We start from the raw sequence: 15,702 nt of genomic DNA, 5'->3' as shown, positions 1-15,702 counted from the left end.
AAAGTCGCACTCACTGATCTTATTACAATACGCATGCAGCCGAGCAAGCCCATTTGCTTCTGTAAACCATGTTAGGTGTACGTACGAGCAGTTAGATCGCGCTAACATAACAGAACAAACCGCCCTTTGAGAACGTGCCGGACGTACGCGCACATGCAAACACGACGTGCCTAGCAGACGACGCAGGGAGCAATCCACACTAGGCGCGCTTCAGCCAGTAGCCGCCAGGCGGGGACTATAGACCAGAACACAGCGAATTCCATGCGCATCGCGCCATCTATCGCACACGCGACGAAACAACATGCGCGGGCTGCCACGCCAGCAGATGCCACACAGGGCAAACGTGAAACTCCCGAAACTCAGCCCGTCGGAGAGCGTGTTTCGCGTCTTTTCTGGCCTGGACATTTTCGCTGATTTTATTGGAACATCAAGAACATCTTGCTCATGCAAGTCCACAATGTATGCAGTACGTGCTGAGTGGGCTGCGGAAGCAACCTCGTCAAATAAGCACGCTGTTACATTTGTAAAAAAACGTTCTCGCTGTAGTACGCGTCAAACGTAATTGCAGTGCAGCTCGCGAAAGAGTGAAACGATGTTTTGTTGCCCCATATTACAAGTTGTGCACAAAGTTTTGTGAAAGCCCATCATTTCAGCATGCATCGCGTAATAATTAGAGTACGCTTTACGGGTAGTTTCGCGGAACGTAATTTTTGTTTCACGAGCGCTCTTACAATAATGCGTCTTGCTCACAAAAGCGGGCAATCAGACAGTATAACCTGCAGTATCGTTCAGCGATCCCTTTTGTAAGCTACCTGTGCGATTTTATTCTTGTAACGATGGTGCTTTACAAGCGAAACTGTGCTACTCTTAGTTAAGCCGGTTAGTTACGCCTGCGACGTAAAGGACACTGGCGCGAGTACTGTTTACTTACGTGCCAATATATGTATTATGTGCAGCTGGATGCCTCATGTCCACATAAATTTGGGGACATATCAAACACTGAAATGAAAGCACAAAATTCTGGCCAGCTGTTGAGGAGCACCATGCCATTTATTACCTTTTGAAGACGAAATCTCGAAGGCGTGGATGCCATCAAAAGCACTAAAGTTTAATACTACGCTGAAAGTGGCAAAGCATGCTGATTGCTTGTGCATGAAAGCGCTACCTTGCACTAGATTTTTGTCAAAGGAAACGCTCAAAGGTATGAAGTGCACCCCCACACAAAGCTCGCGGCTGCCTTCAACTCAGCTGCGTGTCACGCAAATTAGGTTCGCGAAATGAAATAGGTGGACATCACACTGCAGAATACACGTAGTTAGCGTACTTACTCGCGCATTTTCACTCGGCTCCTAGTTTTTTTGCTTGAAGCACAGTTATCCACTCGTGGCGAAGCTGAAAACACCGCACCGGCACTATTTCCGTGGCGCGTCGTAATAGTCGCAGACAACGATAATATCCTCTTGTTGCGCTCCTTGTTGTGGCATCCAAAGACGACGCAGTAGTGCCCAGACGAGCTCTTATACGCTGAAACGGCGTGAACGGGTACTTTTTCGCACTTTAAGACCTCAGAACTGCAGCTTGCCCTGTTTACTTGATGCAGCCCGCGCGCGCCTTGGCAGCCCCGTCAGCCCGGCGTCTGGGTGCGAGAGTATCCGCTCGGCTCGCCAGCAGCCTGGGTGCGAGACAGGCGTGCTCTGGTGTATACTTGATGCTGGTTATATTATATGCCTTAATACACCGCGTTACGAACAGCCGAGGCGGCGACAGAGAGGTAAACCGCTGAGCCGCCAGTTTGTATACTCATTTTTTTCGAAGCGCTTATTTGTATTTATCGAAGCGTCTTCAAAAATATATTTGTCACTTTGTTCTATCGGAAGCCCACTTTCGTCATGACTATTGCTTAAGAGACAGGTTCTCATCTAATGCTTCAAGGGGCCGATTAAACAAGCGCGCGCAGCATAGGCGTATCTACCTAGGGGCCAAGGGGGGCGCTGGCCCCCCCACTCCCAAGAGTCGGGGGGGGCTGAGCCCCCCCGCCTTTTGTGAGCGTTCACTGCCTACAGCGCAGTGGCAAGCCAACAACTATGGCGAAGTTTTTGTTCGACACAACTGTCACCAAAATTAGATTATGAACTTTTGATGTATCCCCAGCTCCTGCAGTGAAGATCGTCTTCCGTGCCTCACCACGACGCACCGTCGGTTCTCTGCGGTGCGAGTCGCCTATGCAACGCCTTGATAGCTTGCGCTCTTGCATTGTGGACGAGGCTACAGCTGAGCTGGGGCTCTCGGGCGTCAGAGTCTTCCGCCCTGTGTTTATTCCGTTCTACCTGAAATCAAATTTGCATCACCGCCGACGGAAGCTAGGGCGGGAACCAGAAGCATTTATGAAGATTTCAGTCAATTAATGTTACTGCAGTTCACAGGAAATGCATCTGCTTTTTCTTCGAAAACGTACAGCATTGCCTGCTGAAGTGAGTCGATGAGCGCGCAGGTGCGCTGAATATTACTTGGGCAGAGCTGACGCGAAACAGCGGTGGATGAAGATTCCGCCTGTGTTTCCGAATTAATGTTATTCGCCTGGCTGATCACACTGTAGCTTGCAACGACCTTAGTAGCTTAGATTGGGGCGATAAAGAAAACGCATCCTCAACAAAGAAGAGTTTACAGAGCGATTCTGTATACGCGCACGAACGGTTCAACGACGTTATCCAAGCCCTGAAATTATTATTTATGCGCAAATAAATCCATTCACGCCGCCTGCTACGACCAGCCTGCTAAACCATCGCTGCGATGCCACGTTCTCTTTCGTTCGGAGCAAGACGAAAGAAATAAAGTTTTGCTCGACATATTACCGCTAATCGCGTTTTAGAGCGCGCAGGTAATTCTGACGTCGTAAGTTTCGCGGTTTGGTGAGGTTGCGTGACAAACAAGCTATTTTAGCACTGACCAACAATTATTAACCAAGAGCGAATACGTAATGGCGAGGAAAGGCAGTATGAGAAATAATTCAGTGCCTTGATCTTCTACCTAACAATACGTGGGGAGTCATTGCGAGATGGTATTTTGCAGCTCCTTTCGTAGCATCGCGTTACGAACATGCGCTGAAGGCAGGACGCGGAAGACTTCGAGCGATCATAAAAAGCAATTGGTTTATACGAGACAGAAAAAAGAAGAATGGACAACTTTGTTGTAATGCCAGTGCAGCTCTATAGTCAATACAAGTGAGAGGTTCTGCCGCTTGCATAGCCACATTTACTGAGAAGAGGAATCGTAAGGGCACACTTGCCCTCCTTGCCCCCGCTGTCAGAAATAAAAGGTCAAAGTGTGACGCCGAAGGCACCATTTGTTGACCTTTATATTCTTATACATCGCACTCATAACATTTTCCGTAAGATTATAACGACGAAGCTTGCTCTTCTTGCTCATGAGGTTACATTACAAAACTCAATGCCACAAAGTGGCACACGGCCTCTCTTTAGATTTCTCCAAAGCCGTTCGATTTGTTAACTAGGGTAGGCTTGTTGGTTTGGCATGACACAGGTTGAAAGCGCAAAAGACGAAGACAGAGTAGAGGCTTGACACACACGAGCGCTGGCTTACAACAGTATTTCATCCGGAACCAGGCAACCACATATATAGCTCAAAAGCCGTGACACATCACGTGTGCGCTGTCGGCACAAACTTCATCTAACGACGCAAGAAACATAACTCTTTCCTAGAAAGAGCAATAGACGGTTGTGATACACATGCGTCACCTAATCTATCAATTAACTCCGCCTCAATGATCTCACGGATTAACCGATTTCTATTTCTACTCACAACTGAACACTCATTGCAAGACGGGTCACACGTGGTCATAACAGGGCAAGATCTACAGTGCACATCTAAAAACGCCCTTCTCCTCTCGGATACGTTGTAACGATGCTCCCGGAGCCTGTCATTACTACTTCGTATTTATGGCATATGTCTTTAATTGTTGCGTTAGCAACCGCCAGTAGCTGGGTTTACAAACCAACATGGCAGCACCCATGCAGACGCGACCACCCGCTTCGATCTGAACTCGCTCTTGCTACTCGCCCACTGTCCTCACAGCCATAAATAAATGGCAAAATCGGCCATCGCTTTGTGTCAGCTCACGCTGGGCAAAAGTGTCAGGTGTGCCTTGTCTTTACTATTGTAATCAGCTGTGTTTATTTAGCCCTGCCTGCTAAGCCTTGTCTCCGGTAATATGAGAATCATTCTTGGAAACACTGCAAATTCCGTTGACTACATTGCTTCAGGACGCGAATATAAAGCAATTAAATGCGTAGGTTCTCACCTTAGGCGCCGCACAGCGCAGGAGAACGACTTGACAAATTCGAGGCGAAAGGAAACTGCATCCACAGATGCCGCTATGTTTACCTTTCCACCGCTGCCGTCTGCTCGCTTTTACTCGCGCGCGCGCAGACGCTATGGGGACGCCGAGCAGATGACGCCATGCGGACGGAGACATACTGAGCAGCGCTGCCAAAGGGCACGGCAGGGGGACGGCCACAGTGCGGTGGCGCCATTTAGTTTTGATTGAAGAAACCATCTGTAGAAAACCGTCTATAGACGATTTTCCGTAGCTGGTTTGTTCTATAAAAATCGGATGGCGCCACCGCACCGTGGCCGCCCCCCTATCGTGGCCGTCTCCATGGCCATCCCCTTGCCGTGGCCTTTGGCAGCGCTCCTCAATATATCTGCATCCGCGTCGCGTTGTCTGCTCGGCGTTCCCATAGAATCTGCACGCACGCGAGTAAAAGCGAGCAGACGGCAGCGCCGGAAAAGTAAACATGGCGGCATCTGTGGATACAGTTTCCTTCCGCCTCGAATTTATCACATCGTCGTCCTGCGTTGTGTGGCCCGTAAGTTCAAAACCTACGGATTTATTTGCTTTATATTCTCGTCCTGAAGCTTCGAGAGCAATGTACGCGTCGGTATTTGCAGTGTTTCCAAGATTCATTCTCATATTGTCGGAGACAAGGCTTAGCAGCGTGGCTAAATAAACAAAGGGTATTTAAAGTAGTAAAAAATGTCTCGACGTTTTCAACTTTGAGGCGATTACATGTAGAACTATGTTTTGCCGCGCAAGCATGTGACTTGCTTACACCCTGCTGCAACCAGCTTGTGCGGCATGGCCACGGCCGCTTCGCTGACCCAATGCGTTGGCTGGGCCAAATGGTCGGGGGAAGGCCAGTTACGATCACGTGATCAAACATGCCAGCGCCGCTGCGGAAAATCGTCTATAGTGAACTAGAAGGTACTCTACTTCACCATAGGCCAGCGAATATATATACTAGTATAGTAGAATATATATACTAGTATATTCTATTTCACTATAGCTGGCCCAATTCGTTGGCTGCGGCAACTGGCAGGGGTAAGGCCAGTTACGATCACGTCATCAAACATAGCAGCGCCCGTGCGCTGCTGCGGAAAATCTTCTATACATTGTTTCCTGAATGTATACTATCACATGCACTAGCTTCTTTTTTTATTAATGACTTCACGAACCTTGACAAAGTCGTACGGGCACCGCTCCGGGTCCCTGGTGACCGGCCTCGGAAAGCACATGAGGAGATTGTCACAGCGCAACCCATCCACGTCGAAGGCAGCCAGGTCGAGGCCTACCAGGTTCCGCCGCACACTGATGCGGTACTTGCAGCGCAGATTGCGTGGGTAGATACCCGGGTAACCTGGCGACTGCACGAAACAGCGGCCCGGGGCGCAGTCTCGGAACGCCCGGTGGCAGTATGTGTTAGGAACTGGCACACCGCGACGGTTCGGGTAGAGCTGGGAGTACTGGCCGTACCTGCGTTCGTTGCAGTACGCAAATCAATGAAATGGGTGTTAGACAAACACAGAAAGCTATTGTAAGCACTTTGCAGTTAATAAGGCTTCATATGGATTGCATGTGCTGTTACAATGTTGTAACTACTGCCACGCGCCACATGTCCTCCAGCGTACTAACGGCAAGCTATTTATATACCCATTTCCCGCTAGCGATAGAGTTTGAAGCTAAAAAAAAATTGGCCGCGTATCTGCGTGCTTCGCTGCAAATGTCGTCTAAAGACGATAGAAGAGGCGCTGCGTGAGATATGGACGCCGTCTGGCAATACGTCGGGAAACATGAGTGCTGTGTTGCGGGCTGGTAGTCCCGGCGCAGCAGCAGGCGAAGACCGGCGGTGACCAATGCGACCGGCGGGGACGCCAGCCAGCCCGAACGCGCGGTTTGGCGCGAAGCGCTGAAGCAGAAGAAACGTCCGCACTCAACGAGTACTCTCCACATACTCTTTTATTTACACGTCGCCTGGGTAAAACAGGAATGCCAGAGCGTCGCCCCATGGCATTCGTACAGTGCAATACAGACCGAAACCGAAACACAACAACGAGCTCGTGCAGAGGGTACGGAGCAGGGCAAGTTTCAGCGCAGTCGCATATTTAGCGCAGCTTAAGAAACTAGGGTCTTTGGAATTATGTATCAATGTATTTTCTATTAAAAGAACACACCACCTAATACTTACCTAGTGATGTTGCGCCTCAGATATGCGTAATGTTTGCTTTTTGATCGACAATGTACACAAGTATAAACCTAGTCAGCCGTTCAAGATGGCTGGCCCTTGGGCAAGTGGTTCAACTTTGCCCGAGTGGCTGAATCGAGTGACGTGCCGACGAACAGAAAGGCAGAGAGACAGACCAAAATTTATCCGTTTAAGTATCCTAAGAAAGATTATCGTCTTTAAAACGTAGAGGGGAATCTGGCGCTAGTCTCAGTGGGGGGTTCCTCGAGCGGTGCTTCAACCACCACGGAAATTATGGAAGAACAGGCTTCGGATTTGCTTCGGATGGGTTTCGCTTTTTTGACTCCCGGCACTTGTTTACCGAGCTTTAAGCAAAATGAGATGGACTTATTCTCCAGTAAAACTTCCTTCATTCTTCCGCACGTAAAGATTTACTGAAGAAAGTTTCCATGAACGTAAGACTGATGTGAAGCCCGGACAAGTTTAACCACCAGGGTATGCATTGTTACGGTAGAATAGCGCAAATACCAAGACGACCGAGCTTGGGCGTGTATGCGCGTCCGTTGGTAAGAAGTTGCTAGGGCAGAGCAAGCGGGACCACGGGTGCAACATCAAGCACCGTGATAAATTGGTCGACTGTGGCAGAGGGGTAGTATACCATATACCGTTATCATGTGGTAAATGCTATGTCGGCCAGACGGGACGATGTGTGAACAACAGACTGTTAGATCATAAAACTTCATTGAGGGGAACACCTTGTTCTAATCTGTCTTTACATTGCAGGGAGTGCGGCTGCGCACCCTTGCTATCAGAAGCTAAGGTGCTCTCAAGATTAAAAGAGAAGGTTGCGCGAGAAATTGAGGAGGCTTTCTTCATTAACAGATCGGGTGAGGCATGCGTAGCGAGGCCATCTATCACGTTGCATGCCACTGAGGTAGAGAACTTGAACGCTTGCCACTAATCGAGTTTATTGTTTGCTAAGGTGACTCGTGACTATGACCTTGCTCGTTTATATATGTGTCTGCTTTTCGAATAAAATCAGTTGATAGTTTGCGCTTGTTCGTCTCCCATCTTCTCTCGTCTTGGTATTTGCGCTATTCTACCGTAAGAATGAACCAACTCGCCCAACAAGTCACTTTACTGAAGTTCATCACTAGTTCTTTGATAGGAGACCGCTAGAGGGCCACAACTGCGCACTTGCTCTCTTTCGACAGTCGTCAGGCAGTGCGCTTCGATACCAATAACATGAACGAAGAAGACAACGCTGAGGAGCGGAGGGCTCGCAACGGAACAGCAGCGCGTGCTGCGGTGAGACCCTGCGGTGAGAGCTCGCGAGGCAGCAGAGAGACGTCACCGCCGTGCGGGCCCCGAGATACAAGCCCGCGAAGCCGAAGCAGCTCGGAAGCGGCGGCAAGAGAACCTCGAAGAGGTACGGGCGCGGAATTCAGCGGCCAAGCGCCGAAAGCGGTCGCTACCGGAAGTTTGTGGAGCCGACGCGCGCTTCAAGCGCGATTTCCTCGACCACACGTTCGGCCACAGCTGTAAGGTGTGTGACCGCTTGTGGTTCGTTAACAACCTGACTACAGTCGCTACTATAACAAAGTGTCATGCTTTATATGACAGTAGAGGAATTGCACGAAGCATTCGTGGTTTACCCGATTAGCTGCGAGCAAGCTCCTCGAACATCATTCACCTCGTGAATATGGTGGGGATTTTTTTTATGTAGCGGCCGTGGTGTAGCGTAGGCGTTCTCTGTGGTGTACTGCCTCTTTCTGCGGGTCGGGAATGAAAGCTGCGACATTTGTACGGGTACGAGAGTAGCAGTATCAAGAGCCAGTGCCGCATGAACATTTAAGTAGACGCAGGATGATAAATGAGCCTAATGAGCGCTAGAACGGGGTAGAAAATTACACAGTTGCGCTGTCAGGGCTGGCGTCTGCCCGATGCACAAACCGCGAGAAAACGAACGCATGCGAAATGAAGGTAACTTCGTCCCGCATCTCGCTGCAATTCGCAGTAGAAAAATCAGCAGTTGTTCCGTGCACGAATAAAACCGATGAGCGAAGCTCTTTACAAATGGGACGCAACCGACTATGCGCCTGATCTCGCTGCTGGCCTTCATGAAGGCGGTAGGGTGGGGAGAGCATCCGCTGCGCTTGGTGGCGGGAACGACTGAGCAAGTGTGTGTGCGGCTCGCGCAGCGCAGGGAGATAGGTGGGAGAGGGGTGCGAGCGGTGATGCGGCGGAGACCTTCAACGGCGGCGACGGAGTGCCGAGCGCAGCGTTTCGTTGTCTTATTGCGCCGGAGACGAGTGGGGAGACCATCTGCTACTGCCTTCGACAAAACGCCCGTAGTGCGCTAGAATGATTACTGTCACTTCACAATCCACAATAAAGGTGGTGAGAGTGAAGACGACCATTACAACCAGTTGTGCAGAGAGCTTATTTCTTTTAACTTCAAATTTCTGGTGCGCTAGAACCAAACCCCTGAAGGCCTAAACATTTCCTCTTAAATGACTGGCCACTGCAGCCTAAACCGATGCTTAAGAGAAGTTCTTTCTTTAGGAGCTTCGCTCCTAAAAAAGAACGAAAACACTGACATATTTCGTTTCTTTGTCTATTTTCCTCTCATAAATTTCATTCGTCTATTCAAGCCACAAATTACACAAGCAACACATGTCGCGTAAAATTATTATCGCACTGGCATGTGCTGCTGTGTCTACGTTGAGGAGCGACGTCAAAGCTGAGTCATCTACGTAGGGCCCTTCCTTGTTGTACGTCATGCCCTCCTCCCTGGGGGGCGCGAGACGAAGGGCAAGAGGCGTTCAGCTTGATATTTGACTTATTTCCGCGGCGAGTAGCGTTGCAGATTTTGGCAGAAGTGATCGCGAACGCCCAGTCCTGGTCAGACCTGGTGAGGGGTCCTCTAAAGGGCGTCGTTGCCGCGATCGTAATGACGCTTACGTGTCTGCGAGGCTTGTGTTTGCTGGTGTTGAGCGAGACTTCGACTAAAAAGCGGATACGACTGCGCAAATAAAGCTTTTCTAAAACAAAACTTTTATGAATGGGTCTTATTAACGTGCATAATATGTTGAATAAAGGTCCGCCCACCTGTGTGGCATAACCAAACAAGGAAAGAAAGAAACAGTAGTCGCAGAGTGAACGCTGGCCTTCTCGTCTGCCGTACAAGTTTAGCGGCCGTTGGTTACTTCTTACGCTACGTCAAATTGTACATCAACGCATTAGTTTCTAATGTAAAATAAAAGTCGTGTCTGTGCAATGATAAAAAAAAAGAAATGGCTCACTACGTGCTCCTTCTGTACGATATCAAACATTTTCATGCAAGGCACGCGTTGAAGCTAGACGCGTCTTTGAGGTGTCCGGGCTCTTCGTCAACGATTCCAACCCGAGCCAAGTCCGAATCTCACATATCCCAGCATTTCCATGCGCACACAGCTCGCAGCGCCACTTTTCCCTCTCGGTAAGTGTAAGAATATCGATGCATCCATGGGGGCAATCCTGTACACTGTCGAATTCCGCCACACTGTCAAATTTAGTAATGACGACATTTTTAAGCCAATCGGAGAGGCCGTAACAGCTATCTGGTCTAATCGGAATTGATCAATGGCGGAATCTGAAAAAACGGCGGAATTTCACAATGTCCAGAATAGCACCTATTGTTAAAAATAGCTCTGCGACGCGCACTTGCATCGCCTGGCTGGAACACCACGTTCCTCGCTTACGCTTGCCCCGACAAAAATCGCGGCCGGGCTAGAGGGTAGACACGACACGCGTTGTGTTTCCCTCTAGTCGCACCGTGGTGTTCAATAACTCTCTAACATGCGGCGGGATGCCGAATGCCCAAGTTCTTCGTCCAGTCAGCGACGTTCTTCTGGCTATCACACCGCTTTGAATGATTACGCTCTCACCGTTAACTATATACGGGGACAACTTTCTGTGGCAATGCAGTCAATCAAGCCTACAGAGCCGAACCACACCATTTCTATGGTGTCTCTGCGCAGCTGGAAGCAGTCCCACAAAGAAGTAATCTGCTGTGTGTAACCTAAGCATTTCAAAAATGTACAGTTCTTATATTTTAGCCTTAAATTGATAATGCCGCAATTTAATTAACCAGATTATGTGAAACAGACATTACTTTTCTTATTTTCGAGTTTGTTTTTTTTTCGTGGCAGCGTTCTGCACTGGCGTCGCATAAGTCCCCTTCAAAAGAAAAAGAAAACATGGCTTCCTCGTCACCAGCGCCTATGGAGCAAGAAAAGTTTAGTGGCTTAGCTCGGGTATGCCAGGATATACGTAGCGTAAGATAAGTTTCAGATGATTATTCTTAGCTCTTCTGGTTGTCTAGGATTAGCTTGATTATCATGATTACTGCTGCTTCAATGACACATACATGGCGTACGCATTATGTGACACATGTATATTTATTTGTTGCTCAACGCCATTTCTCTATTGCCACAAAGATGGCTCGGTGGTTCGTGTAGTAACTCATTGCCGTCTCTCTATGGCCCCAACGCCGGAGCTGCGCCGTGCGTTGGGGCCATAGAGACGGCAGCATCTCTATGGCAACGCCCGGCGCATTGAGACAGGGCAACGCCCGGCCCAACGCCGGCGCCAGTATGTCTGCCACGGCTACGGCGTCACTCCCCTCGAATGCGCACATCGGCGAGGCGCTCGCGGCGGCAGCGGCTCTGGTGCGGGAGCTGTGCGATGGCTCTGCGCCGTGTGACGTCACTTCTCCTCGCGCATGGGCAGCACGGCTCTCCGACGTGCACGCGAAACTGCTCGAGGTCGGCCAGTGTAGCTAACGCTACAAAAATCTAGGAGGGAGCGTCGCGTAAAAATTTGAAGCCCAGCCAGAGAAAATGAAACGGTAGCATGCTGGGAATTGTTACCAGCGCATGCACACCGAGTGGGAGAGCGGCGTCCGAGGAGGTTGGCATGTGGACGTTAGGCGCGCTCGCTCGTCAATTTTCGTTTGCGTTCATGAGGCCACGAAAAAAGGACATGGAACAGGAGCGTCATGGGAAATGTGACACAAATGCGAGAAGTAAGCGGCTTCAGACGAGGCTGGCTTGCGGATGCTAATGTCATATTTTAGCCGCCAGAGAGCACATACACAGAGAAAAAAAAACACACATTGTGGATTGTGGATGCTCGGCGTGCTCCCTCCTACATACTTTTTACTCCATGACGACGCCTATTTCCCGCGGTAGCTGGGCACTTCAATCCCCGCATAGCATTTTCAAGAAGATTGCGAACCAAAAGCTGTCAAAACAAACGAAACAAGTGGTTACGCCCAAGTGAGACTGACGCTACTCTCCGTCATTTCCGCATTTCGTTGGGTTAAACAGCTTAGCGGCGTATGCGAGCGTACTATTGCACAACGCAGTGCGTAGGTTCTGACTGGTACTATTGCTAGAAGGAAATGAAGCGTACAAAAAGAGTCGCGAATATGCCTGCGCGCTCAGTGATCGTGGTTCAACGCACTGAACTACGTAGCACATGCGAAGAAATGAACTGTAGCGAATGCGCATCTGTCACGCCGAAACTGAAACTGGAACAAGTTTATTGGGAACTACATCAGTGCAGTAACAAAAAGCAGTTAGCTCCCCCCCCCCCGTAGATTTTGCTCCATTGCTGCAGAAAGTTGTCCCCGAGTATACTACAGCTACCGTAGAGGTTTCTTTAATCATTGATCACGGACGTTGGTCGTCGGGATGGAGATGGGCCACCAAGCGTAAACGTGGGTGCATCCACGTTAAAAGGTGCTATAGCTGCCAAACACTAATAGATATTGTGCAAGTTCTCTTATATCAATGTACTGTAAAATTTCATCTACTTCTGTAAAGTCACGTTTTACTTTCGTGTTACACCGATTCCTATGACGGAGGATACAACCATGTTTTCAGGGGTGAAGCACCTTAGCGTGTCGGCGTGCATCGTCTTCACCTGTCCATTTCCTTGAGCGCAAGAAAAGCGCCACCGCCTCAGCGCTCGCCGTGTCGCGAGAGAGCGAACGGCGAGCGTTGACTATAGAAACGCTCTTTCTGCGATGAACGCCGAATTACCAGCTCGCAAGGAACGAGAACGCGCCCTCGCCCGCGAGAGACAACGCCGACGCAGGCAGCGTGTGCTAGCGAGTTTCTTGATTGAAAAAAACCGACCGCTTGCGCAGCACAACCGTTCACCGGCCACCACCGTATATCTAGGCACTGGATCTTCACCTGCAATGTAGTGTCGGTGGGAGGTTTCACTTGTGCGTAGTTGAACGATAAAGATTCGCAGCGTGCGCGTTAACTAAAACCTGACAGCGGATGTCTGTGTATAATCGGAGCCTCCAGTGTTAAAGGCGAAGCCCCTCAAGGTCTCGGCATGTCGGCGTGTCTCGTCTGCTGTGCGGCGCGTGTGGTCTGCTGTAGTGACGGTCCATCTGATTGATTAAAACCTGTTCAGCGGAAGAGAGGGCGCCACCCCCTCAGCACTCGCCGTGTGGCGAGAGAGCAAACGGCGCGCGTTTTTTTTTTTTTTTTGTGGAAAACATCGGCGCACATCGCATGCTTCGCCCCTACACAGTTTCATGTTGGTGGAGCTGAACATCCTTGTGTACACGCAGGCGCAAATTTTGCCTTTACTGTCAATTTTGCAAAACATGAAAACAGACACACGTATTTTTCTGTCGGATGTACTCCTAATCTACTTATGGAAATAAATATACTGCATCGAGTGAGACACACTTCACGTGTCATCTAGCTGCTGCGACGCCGGGCGTGTCTGCCCCAACACATTTCTTGTTGCGCTGTAAAGTCGAGTCAGAGAAGCGTGACGGTGCGTCTACTTCACTTCGCAGCCGATTTGAACCAGTATTGGTAAGACGTGCTTTAAAAAACGTTAACTTTATCCAGTTTCCTTCTCCTTACTTCGTTTTTTCCCCTTTCGGTAGTTACTCAGAACCGGCTTCTTTTCCATCGCTGTCATCCAATAAGTCCTCTCCGCCTCTCTGACCTTCCGCTTAATGCTCCTTGTTGCCATATCACCCGCACTGCTAGGCGCATATTTACTGGTGAGCCTCCTCGTTCTTTTTCTCCACTGCGTGTGAACGCTTTTTCTATACAAATACCTCAAAACCTTCTCTGCCCATCTGCTCTTCTTCATTTTCCTCAGCCTCTCTTCGAATGTCATTTTGCTCTGAGCTTCCCTCACTTCAAAGCCTGCCCATCCCATATCACCCTTTACAGTCTCATTTGTCGTCTTCCCGTGAGCGCCCAACGCGAGGCGGCCCACCGTCCTTTGATTTACTTCCATTCCTGATTGTACCTCTGACTTCATGCACACCACTGAGTGCCCAAATGTAAGCTCCGGGACCATCACACCCTTCCACAGCCCTCGAAGCACCTCGTACCTATTGTATCCCCATAAAGCTCTGTGGTTCATAATTGCAGCATTCCTCTTTCCCTTTGCTACCGATGCTTTCTCTTGTACCTCCATATACCTATCCCCTTCTTTTATCCATACTCCGAGGTACTTGTACTCGCTTACCCTCGGTATTTTTTGGCCCTGTATGAAGAGCGCATGGTCTTCGTGATCATTGAATGCCATCAATCCACATTTTGTTGCACTAAATCCTAGTCCTAGAGCCTCACATTCCCTTCCGCATATATCTGCCAGTCGCTGTATATCATCTTGACTGTCCGCAAATAAGACAATATCATCAGCATAAAATAGACCTGGAAGCTTCTGCTCAACCATCGTGCCGACCTGTTTGTGTGACAAATTAAATCCAATGTTGCTACCTTCTAGCGCTTTTTCCATCCTCACCATGTACAGCATGAATAACAGCGGGGACAAAGGACATCCCTGTCTCAGCCCCTTGCTAATTTCAACGCTGTCTTTGCTACTAATTCCTTCCCATTCTATACAAACTGTATTTTCTCGGTATATTTCCCTCAAAAGCTGTATACAGTCGTCACCTATGCCCACTTCTTTCAGTATATCCCACAAAATTTCCTGATTAATGTTGTCATACGCCCCGGTGATATCTAGGTAAGCTACGTATAAGGGCCTGTTTTCTATTTTCGATACTTCTATACACTGGGTAAGAACAAACAGATTATCGTCTAACCGCCTGTCGATTCGAAATCCATTCTGAAGTTCTCCCAAAATATCATTTTGTTCTACCCACGCTTCTATTTTTAATTTTACTGCCTGCATCGCCAACCTGTATAGCACCGATGTAATGGTTAGCGGTCTATACGACCGAATGTTATCCTTTTCTCCCCTGCCTTTATAGATTAAGTTCATTCTACTTTTTCGCCAACTGTCTGGTATTTCCCTCTCCTGTAAGCACTTTTCTACGGCTTTCAGCAGTGCTTCTTTAGTGTTATGTCCGAGTTCGTTAATGAGGCTGACGGGAACCCCATCTAAGCCCGGAGTAGTGTGCTTAGGAATTTTTCCTGCGGCCTTCTTCCAATTGAAATTCTCTAGTACTATATCTTCGTCGGTTGCACTCCTTTGCGTACTTTTACTCACCGGGGGAATACCCTGGGTGACCTTTTTAAACGAATCGGCTGTTATCTTTCGGATGTAACCCAGCGCTTCGTACCCTTCCAATTGATTTCCTCCTTCATCTACCATATGTTGTTGCATTGTGACAGACTTCCTACCCAGCGCTTTTAGGTGGCTTCAAAATATCCTAGGCGGGCCTTCTTCTTTTCGCGAATCTCTGTCATCCAGCGTTCACTTTCACCTTTAATTTTTGCATCGACTAATTTCTGCACAATGGATTTTTGCTCTAAATATATTTCCCATATTTGGTTGACTTCGTCCTGTGGCCGCTTCTTCTTTTTTGCTTGTCTGTGCTCCCGTGATGCCTCACGTCGCTTCTTGATCGCCTCCCGGATTTCTTTGTTCCACCAACTCTTCCGCTTTCTCTTTCCTTTCCAACAAATAGATTTCTTCTCTTTTTCCATTTCTTTCGTGATTACTTGTAGCAGCTCACTATACTTCGAGTCTTTGCCTGGTAGTTCGTCTACTTTTTCCTCGACTCTTGCGGGTATATTTGTTATTTGTTTGTCATTTAGATGCAAGCTGCCAAACTTTGATTCTATGTTCTTATTTTCAGTTTTATATCCCTTTTGTAATATTA

The 15,702-nt window shown here is 48.8% G+C and overlaps 1 protein-coding gene across 1 annotated transcript in view; it reads right to left on the bottom strand.

The window, feature by feature from the left end:
- Positions 1–15,702, bottom strand: part of LOC125759288 (uncharacterized) — a 220,868-nt gene that overhangs the window by 51,361 nt on the left and 153,805 nt on the right. The window contains exon 7 of the mRNA XM_049417700.1: positions 5,533–5,830. Coding sequence (XP_049273657.1) covers positions 5,533–5,830 — 298 coding nt within the window. The remainder of the gene's footprint in view (positions 1–5,532; positions 5,831–15,702) is intronic.

The sequence above is a fragment of the Rhipicephalus sanguineus genome, chromosome 7 (genome assembly GCF_013339695.2).
Source record: "Rhipicephalus sanguineus isolate Rsan-2018 chromosome 7, BIME_Rsan_1.4, whole genome shotgun sequence".
Taxonomy (NCBI): domain Eukaryota; kingdom Metazoa; phylum Arthropoda; class Arachnida; order Ixodida; family Ixodidae; genus Rhipicephalus; species Rhipicephalus sanguineus.
Note: the sequence above shows the minus strand (reverse complement) of the source record. Positions and strands in the feature narration are given on the sequence as shown.